The sequence below is a fragment of the Coloeus monedula genome (assembly GCF_965178545.1).
Source record: "Coloeus monedula genome assembly, chromosome: 35".
Taxonomy (NCBI): domain Eukaryota; kingdom Metazoa; phylum Chordata; class Aves; order Passeriformes; family Corvidae; genus Coloeus; species Coloeus monedula.
In genome coordinates this window covers 2312885-2322333 of record NC_138815.1, presented here as the reverse complement: position 1 = coordinate 2322333, position 9449 = coordinate 2312885, and the positions used below count along the sequence as shown (strand labels likewise).

The following is a 9449-nucleotide window of genomic DNA, read 5'->3' as shown; positions in this document are numbered from 1 at the left end:
TGAGGGGAGCCGAAAAAGCGCGCGAAAAGCGCCGCGGGGCAGGGCGGGAGTTGTAGTCCGGAAAGGGGCGGGACGGCAATAGCGCTCTAAGGTGCTGCGCGGGGCATGACGGGAGTTGTAGGCGAACCACCGCGGCGCTGCGGGGCGCGAGGGGTGATGGGAATTGTAGGCTCGGCTACGCTGAGGCTGTATGGGGCGCGAGGGATGATGGGAGTTGCAGGCTCGGGGCACCACGGGAGTTGTAGGCGCAAAAGTGGCTTTACCGAGGTTCTGTGGGGCTGAGGGGATTTTGAGGGGGACTTGGGGGTCCATGAGGGCACTTGGGGGGTCCCGAGTTGGCACGGGGGAGGGGGGCACTTAGGGACCCTGAGGGGCGGTTCAACGTCTTGGGGGGACTTTAGGGGCACTGAAGGGTCTGGGGGGACATTTTGGGGGCGGAAAAGGTGGCTCTATGGAGCCGCGGGGCATGACGGGCGATGTAGGCCCCGGTCCAACGGTGCTCTATGGGGCATGACGGGAGTTGTAGGCACGACGCCAATGGCACTAAATGGAGCCGCGGGGCATGACGGGAGATGTAGTCACAAAATGCCGCCGCCTCAAGGTACCGCCCCCAAAGCCCAATCCTGCAGCGCCAATTGGCTACGAGCTGTGATTGGCAGTCACGGCCACCAATAGGAGGCGGCCGCGGCGGAAGGCGGGAAGCGGCGGCGCCTGAGGGTGGCGGTGAGGAGGGGCGGCGGATTTTGAGGAGATTTGAGGGGATTTTGGGTTTTTTGGGGGGGTTCGGGGGGAATTTGGGATCGCTCGTGACCCCCCCACCCCTCGCAGGCCCCAGAGACGCCCCCGGAGCCATGATGGCCGCAAAGGTGAAGGTGGAGAAGCCAGGTGAGATCGGCCCGCGCCGCCGGGAGCCCCCAAAACGCCCCAAAACGCCCCAAAACGCCCCAAAATGCCAGCCTGGAACCCCCCCAAATCCCCCTGGAATTCCCACATCCCCCCCACGACCCCCCAAAATTTCCGAAATTCCCAAAAATTCTCTCAAATCCTCCCTCAAATCCTTTCCGGGACCCCAAAATTCCCCCCCAAAATTCCCCAAATTCCCCCCCAGGACTCCCCAGATTCCCAAGATTTCCCCAAAATTCTCTCAAATCCCCCCCCAGGACCCCCCAAATGCCCAAAAATTCCCCAAAATTCCCCAATTCCTCCAAAAATCCCCTCAGATCCCCCCCACATCCCCCCCAAATCCTCTCAGTTCCCACGAAATTCCCCCAAATTCCCAAAAATTCCCCAAAAATTCCCCAAAATCCCCCCCAAATCCCCTCAATTCCTCCAAATCCCCCCAAAATTCCCCAAATTCCCCCCCAGGACCCCCCTCCAATCCCCAAAAATGCCCAGAAATCCCCCAAATCCCAGCAAAATCCCCCCAGATCCCCCCAAAACCCCCAAAATTCCCCCAAATCCGTCCTAAATCCCCCCAAATCCCCTCAATCCCCCCAAAGCCCCCCCAAAAATTCCCCCCAGACCCCTCAAAATCCCCCCAAACTCCCCAAGATTCCCCAAAATTCCCCAAAAAATCCCCAAAAATTCCCCAAAATCCCCTCAAATGGCCCCAAAATCCCAAAAAATCCCAGAAAATCCCAAAAAAGCCCCCCAACCACCCCCCAAAATCCCAGGAAATTTCAAAAAAAATCCCCATAAATTCCTAAAAAACCCCTCCAAAAAATCCCAAAAACTCCCTCAAAGATCCCAAAAAATCCCAAAAATCCCCCAAAATCCCAGAAAATTTCCTAAAAAACCGCAAAAATTGCTAAAAAACGCCTAAAAAAGCCCCAAAAAATCCCCAAATCCCCCCCAAATTCCCCAAATCCCCCCAAACTCCCCAAAATGCCCCAAATCCCCAGAGCTGGACCCCGTCTCGGCCCGGCTCTGCCAGGACGCCCCAAATTCCCCAAAAATTATCCCCAAAATCCTAAAAAAATCCCCAAAAATGCCTAAAAAAGCCCCAAAAATCCCAAAAAAATCCTTTCAAAAATCAAAAAAAAAAAAAAATCCCAAAAAAATCCCTAAAAATTCCCCGAAAATCAAAAAAAATCCCAAAAAAATCCGCAAAAAACTGCAAAAATTGCTAAAAATTGCCTAAAAAATCCCCAAAAAATCCCCAAAAAAATCCCAAAAAATCCCCAAATCCCCCCCAAACTCCCCAAAATGCCCAAAATGCCCCAAAATGCCCCAAAATCCCCAGAGCTGGACCCCGTCTCAGCCCGGCTCCGCCTGGACGCCCCAAATCCCCCAAAAAATCCCCCCAAAATCCTAAAAAAATGCCTAAAAAAGTCCCAAAAAACCCCAAAAAATCCCAAAAAAATCCCTTCAAAAATCCCAAAAATCCCCAAAAATCCCAAATAATCCCAAAAAAATCCTTAAAAAATCCCCGAAAATCAAAAAAAATCCCCCAAAAAATCCGCAAAAAACCGCAAAAATTGCTAAAAAATGCCTAAAAAAGCCCCAAAAAATCCCCAAAAAAATCCCAACAAATCCCCAAATCCCCCCCAAACTCCCCAAACTCCCCAAAATGCCCCAAAATGCCCCAAATCCCCAGAGCTGGACCCCGTCTCGGCCCGGCTCTGCCAGGACGCCCCAAATCCCCCAAAAATCCCCCCAAATCCCCAAAAATTACCCCCAAAATCCTAAAAAAATCCCAAAAAATGCCTAAAAAAGCCCCAAAAAAGCCCCAAAAATCCCTTCAAAAATCCCAAAAACCCCCAAAAATCCCCAAAAATCCCAAATAATCCCAAAAAAATCCCTAAAAAATCCCCGAAAATCAAAAAAAATCCCCAAAAAATCCGCAAAAAACCGCACAAATTGCTAAAAAATGCCTAAAAAAGCCCCAAAAAATCCCCAAAAAAATCCCAAAAAAATCCCAACAAATCCCCAAATCCCCCTCAAACTCCCCAAAATGCCCAAAATGCCCAAAATGCCCCAAAATGCCCCAAATCCCCAGAGCTGGACCCCGTCTCGGCCCGGCTCCGCCTGGACGCCCCAAATCCCCAAAAAATCCCCCCAAAATCCTAAAAAAATGCCTAAAAAAGTCCCAAAAAACCCCAAAAAATCCCAAAAAAATCCCTTCAAAAATCCCAAAAATCCCCAAAAATCCCAAATAATCCCAAAAAAATCCTTAAAAAATCCCCGAAAATCAAAAAAAATCCCCCAAAAAATCCGCAAAAAACCGCAAAAATTGCTAAAAAATGCCTAAAAAAGCCCCAAAAAATCCCCAAAAAAATCCCAAAAAAATCCCAACAAATCCCCAAATCCCCCCCAAACTCCCCAAAATGCCCAAAATACCCCAAAATGCCCCAAATCCCCAGAGCTGGACCCCGTCTCGGCCCGGCTCCGCCTGGACGCCCCAAATCCCCCAAAAATCCCCCCAAATCCCCCAAAAATACCCCCAAAATCCTAAAAAAATCCCCAAAAATGCCTAAAAAGGCCCCAAAAATCCCAAAAAAATCCCTTCAAAAATCCCAAAAAACCCCCAAAAATCCCCAAGAATCCCAAAAAAATCTCTAAAAAATCCCCCAAAAATTCGCAAAAAAACGCAAAAATTGCTAAAAAATGCCCAAAAAAGCCCCAAAAAAATCCCCAAAAATTCCCCAAAAATCCCCAAATCGCCCCCAAACTCCCCAAAATGCCCCAAAATGCCCCAAATCCCCAGAGCTGGACCCCGTCTCGGCCCGGCTCTGCCAGGACGCCCCAAATCCCCCCAAAATTATCCCCAAAATCCTAAAAAAATCCCAAAAAATGCCTAAAAAAGCCCCAAAAATCCCTTCAAAAATCCCAAAAACCCCCAAAAATCCCCAAAAATCCCAAATAATCCCAAAAAAATCCCTAAAAAATCCCCAAAAATCAAAAAAAATCCCCAAAAAATCCGCAAAAAACTGCAAAAATTGCTAAAAAATGCCTAAAAAAGCCCCAAAAAATCCCCAAAAAAATCCCAACAAATCCCCAAATCCCCCTCAAACTCCCCAAAATGCCCAAAATGCCCCAAAATGCCCCAAATCCCCAGAGCTGGACCCCGTCTCGGCCCGGCTCCGCCTGGACGCCGTCCTGGAGCAGCTGCAGCAGCGCGGCCGCGGCGCCCCCAGGTGGGAGAGGGGACCCCAAAATCCCCCAAAATTCCCCCAAAAAGGGATTGGGGGAACCCCCGGGGGGAGGGGGAGGGGATTGGGGGGATTTGGGGGAAATTTGGGATTTTTTGGGGGGATTTGGGGGAGATTTTGGGGATTTTTAGGGGGTTTTGGGGGGGGATTTTCGGGATTTTTTGGAGTTTTTTGGGGGCAATTTGGGGGTTTTTTGGGGGGGTTAAAGGGGATTTTTGGGGGGATTTTGAGGGGATTTGGGATTTTTGGGGGGATTTGGGGATATTTTGGGGATTTTGGCGGATTTTTAGGGGGATTTTGGGGATTTTTAGGAGGTTTTGGGGGGGGAATTTGGGGGTTTTTGGGGGGTTAAAGGGGATTTGGGGGGAATTTGGGATTTTGGGGGGATTTTGAGGGGATTTGGGATTTTTGGGGGGATTTGGGGGGGATTTGGGGATATTTTGGGGATTTGGGGGGATTTTGGGGGGCAATTTGGAGATTTTTGGAGTTTTGGGGGGGGAATTTGGGGGTTTTTGGGGGGTTAAAGGGGATTTGGGGGAAATTTGGGATTTTTTGGGGGAATTTTGGGGATTTTTAGGAGGTTTTGGGGGGCAATTTGGAGATTTTTGGAGTTTTGGGGGGGGAATTTGGGGGTTTTTGGGGGGGTTAAAGGGGATTTGGGGGAAATTTGGGATTTTTGGGTGGGATTTTGAGGGGATTTGGGATTTTGGGGGGATTTTGGGGGGATTTTGGGATATTTTGGGGATTTTGGGGGATTTTTAGGGGGATTTTGGGGATTTTGAGGGGATTTGGGGGGGATTTTCGGGATTTTTGGAGTTTTTTGGGAGCAATTTGGGGTTTTTTGGGGGCGTTAAAGGGGATTTGGGGGAAATTTGGGATTTTTTGGGGGGATTTTGAGGGGATTTGGGGGATTTTGGAGGGGTTAAAGGGGATTTTTGGGGGGATTTTGAGGGGATTTGGGATTTTTGGGGGGATTTGGGGATATTTGGGGGATTTTGGCAGGATTTTGGGGGATTTTTAGGGGGATTTTGGGGATTTTGGGGGGATTTTGGAGATTTTTGGAGTTTTGGGGGGGATTTGGGGGTTTTTGGGGGGGTTAAAGGGGATTTGGGGAAAATTTGGGATTTTTTGGGGGGATTTTGGGGATTTTTAGGAGGTTTTGGGGGGGATTTTGGAGATTTCTGGAGTTTTGGGGGGGGAATTTGGGGGTTTTTGGGGGGGATTTTGAGGGGATTTTTGGGGATTTTGAGGGGATTTGGGGGATTTTGGAGATTTTGGGAGTTTTTCGGGGGGAATTTGGGGGTTTTTGGGGGGGTTAAAGGGGATTTGGGGGAAATTTGGGATTTTTTGGGGGGATTTTAGGAGGAATTTGGGGGGATTTCTGGGGGGATTTTGGGGGATTTTGGGAGATTTGGGGATTTTTGGGGGGTTTGGGGATTCTGAGGGGGTTTGGGGGAAGATTTTTGGGAGATTTTGGGATTTTTTGGAGGGATTTTGAGGGAATTGGGGAATTTTTAGGGCTTTTTGGGGGGGATTTTGGATTTTTTGGGGGGATTTGGAGAATTCTTGGGGAATTTGGGATTTTTTGGGGGAATTGGGGGGATTTTTAGGGGGTTTTTGGGGGGATTTTGGGAATTTCTGGGGGATTTGAGGAAATTTTGGATTTTGGGGACATTTTGGGATTTTTTTGGGGGTTCTTTGGGATTTTGGGGAATTGGGGGGATTTTTGGGGGGAATTTGGGATTTTTTGGAGATTTTTGGGGGTTTTTGAGGGGGTTAAAGGGGATCTGGGGGGATTTTTGGGAGGATTTTTGGGGGGATTTTGGGGATTTTTGGGAGGAATTTTGGGAGGATTTTTGGGAAGAATTTTTGGGGGATTTTGGGGGGGAATTTGGGGGATTTTGGGAGGGACTTGGGGGGATTTTTGGGAGGATTTTGGGGGATTTGGGGAGAATTTTTGGGGGATTTTTTTGGGAGGAATTTGGGGGGGATTTTGGGGGAATTTTTTGGAGATTTTTGGGGGGATTTTTGGGGTTTTGTGGGAGGAATTTGGGGGGATTTTTGGAGGAATTTGGGGGGAATTTTGGGAGGATTTTTAGGGGGATTTTTGAGAAGAATTTTTGGGGGATTTTGAGGGGATTTTTGGGGGGATTTTGGGGATTTTTGGGAGGAATTTGGGGGAGATTTTTGGGGGATTTTTTGGGAGGAATTTGGGGGATTTTGGGGAGGATTTTAGGGGGTTTTGGGGGGGATTTTTGGGGGGATTTTGGGGTTTTTGGGAGGATTTTTGGGGGGAGTTTGGGTGGGTTGTTGGGATAAATTGGGGGGATTTTGGGGGGATTTGGGGTGGATTTTTTGGGGGATTTTAGGGGGGATTTGGGGTGGATTTTGGGGGGATTTTGGGGGGATTTTGGGGTCTCTCAGGGGGTTCCCAGGATTTTGGGAGCCTCCTGAATCCCGAATCCCACAGGGAGCCGCTGGAGGAGGAGCCGGGGAAGGCGCCCGGGGAGGCCCCGAACAAGTGAGGGGGGTCCCAAAATCCTGATCCCAAATCCTGATCCCAAATCCTGATCCCAAACCCTGATCCCAAATCCTGATCCCAAACCCTGATCCCAAACCCTGATCCCAAATCCTGATCCCAAATCCTGATCCCAAACCCTGATCCCAAATCCTGATCCCAAATCCCTGATCCCAAACCCTGATCCCAAATCCTGATCCCAAATCCTGATCCCAAATCCTGATCCCAAACCCTGATCCCAAACCCTGATCCCAAACCCTGATCCCAAATCCTGATCCCAAATCCTGATCCCAAATCCTGATCCCAAACCCTGATCCCAAACCCTGATCCCAAATCCTGATCCCAAATCCTGATCCCAAATCCTGATCCCAAACCCTGATCCCAAATCCCTGATCCCAAATCCTGATCCCAAATCCTGATCCCAAATCCTGATCCCAAACCCTGATCCCAAACCCTGATCCCAAATCCCTGATCCCAAATCCTGATCCCAAATCCTGATCCCAAATCCCGATCCCAAATCCCGATCCCAAATCCCGATCCCAAATCCCGATCCCAAAATCCTGATCCCAAATCCCTGATCCCAAATCCTGATCCCAAATCCTGATCCCAAATCCTGATCCCAAATCCCGATCCCAAATCCTGATCCCAAATCCTGATCCCAAATCCTGATCCCAAATCCTGATCCCAAATCCCTGATCCCAAATCCTGATCCCAAATCCCGATCCCAAAACCCTGATCCCAAATCCTGATCCCAAATCCTGATCCCAAATCCTGATCCCAAATCCTGATCCCAAACCCTGATCCCAAATCCCTGATCCCAAACCCTGATCCCAAATCCCTGATCCCAAATCCTGATCCCAAACCCTGATCCCAAACCCTGATCCCAAATCCCTGATCCCAAATCCTGATCCCAAATCCTGATCCCAAATCCCGATCCCAAATCCCGATCCCAAATCCCGATCCCAAATCCTGATCCCAAAATCCTGATCCCAAATCCCTGATCCCAAATCCTGATCCCAAATCCTGATCCCAAATCCCGATCCCAAAATCCCGATCCCAAATCCTGATCCCAAATCCTGATCCCAAAATCCTGATCCCAAAATCCTGATCCCAAATCCCTGATCCCAAATCCTGATCCCAAATCCCGATCCCAAAACCCTGATCCCAAATCCTGATCCCAAATCCTGATCCCAAATCCCGATCCCAAATCCCGATCCCAAACCCTGATCCCAAATCCTGATCCCAAATCCTGATCCCAAATCCTGATCCCAAATCCTGATCCCAAAATCCTGATCCCAAATCCTGATCCCAAATCCTGATCCCAAACCCTGATCCCAAATCCTGATCCCAAATCCCGATCCCAAATCCTGATCCCAAAATTCCCCTCTTTGATCCCAAAATTCTCTCTCTGATCCTGAATTTTTGCAGGGAGGCCTCGCCCAGCGTCCCCGGGAAGAGGTGAGACCCCAAAAATGCCCCAAATTCCCCCAAAATCCCCCCAAATCCCCTAAAATTCCCTGAAATTCCCCCCAAATTCCCCCCAAATCCCTCAAATTTCCCGAAAATTCCCCAAAATCCCTCAAATCTCCCCTAAAATTCCCCCCAAATCCCCCTAAACTCCCTAAAAATCTCCCTGAAATTCCCCAAAATCTCCCCAAATTTCCCCCAAAATTCCCAAAATTCCCCAAAATCCCCTAAAGTCCCCCTAAAATTCCCTAAATTCCCTGAAATTCCCCCCAAATTCCCCCAAAATCCCCCAAAAATTCCCCCAAATTCCTCAAATCCCCCCCAAAATCTTCCCAAATCCCCCTAAAATCCCCCTGAAATTCCCCAAAATCCCCCCAAAATTCACCCAAATCCCCTGAAATTCTTCAAAATTTCCCCAAATTTTTTCCAGAAATGCCCCAAATTTCCCCCAAAATTCCCCCAAATCGCCTCAAAATTCCCCCAAAATTCCCTGAAATCCCCTAAAATGCCCCAAAATTCTCCAAAATCCCCCCAAAATTCCCCCAAATCCTCCCCAAAATTCCCCCAAATCCCCCAAAATCCCCCCAAATCCTCCCCAAAATTCCCCAAATCCCTGAAATCTCCCCCAAAATCCCCCAAAATCTCCCCAAATCCCCCTGAAATTCCCAAAATTCCCCTAAAATTCCCAGAAATCCCCTAAAATTCCCCAAAATTCTCCAAAATTCCCCCAAATCCCTCAAAATTCCCCCAAATCCCTGAAATCTCCCCCAAAATCCCCCTAAAATTCCCAAAATTCCCCCAAATTTCCGCCAAATTTCTCCCAGAATCCCCCCCAAATCCCCCCCAAACTCCCCAAAATGCCCCAAATCCCCCCAAAATGCCCCAAAATGCCCCAAATTGCCCAAATCCCCGCAGGCCGCCCGGGCGTTTCCCGCAGCAGCGGCGGAAGAAGCGCCGGGAGGGGGGGGAGGGGCTGGAGACGCCCCCCCAGAAACAGAGTGAGCCAAAATCCGGGAATTCTGCCCCAAAATCCGGGAATGGAGCCCCAAAATCCGGGAATGGAGCCCCAAAATCTGGGAATTCTGACCCAAAATGCGGGAATTCTGACCCAAAATCTGGGAATGGAGCCCCAAATCTGGGAATTCTGACCCAAAATCCGAGAATTCTGACCCAAAATGCGGGAATGGAGCCCCAAATCTGGGAATTCTGACCCAAAATGCGGGAATGGAGCCCCAAAATCTGGGAATGGAGCCCCAAAATGTGGGAATGGAGCTCAAAATCCGGGAATTCTGACCCAAAATCCGGGAATTCTG

At 49.2% G+C, this 9449-nt stretch overlaps 1 protein-coding gene across 1 annotated transcript in view; it reads left to right on the top strand.

Moving 5' to 3' along the window:
* The first annotated feature begins 686 nt into the window (after positions 1 to 686).
* The window catches only part of LIN37 (lin-37 DREAM MuvB core complex component), an 18144-nt gene continuing 9381 nt past the window's right edge, over positions 687 to 9449 (top strand). The window contains exons 1-6 of the mRNA XM_082299956.1: positions 687 to 723; positions 829 to 885; positions 4058 to 4136; positions 6622 to 6672; positions 8098 to 8127; positions 9052 to 9134. Coding sequence (XP_082156082.1) covers positions 852 to 885; positions 4058 to 4136; positions 6622 to 6672; positions 8098 to 8127; positions 9052 to 9134 — 277 coding nt within the window. The 5' untranslated portion in view covers positions 687 to 723; positions 829 to 851. The remainder of the gene's footprint in view (positions 724 to 828; positions 886 to 4057; positions 4137 to 6621; positions 6673 to 8097; positions 8128 to 9051; positions 9135 to 9449) is intronic.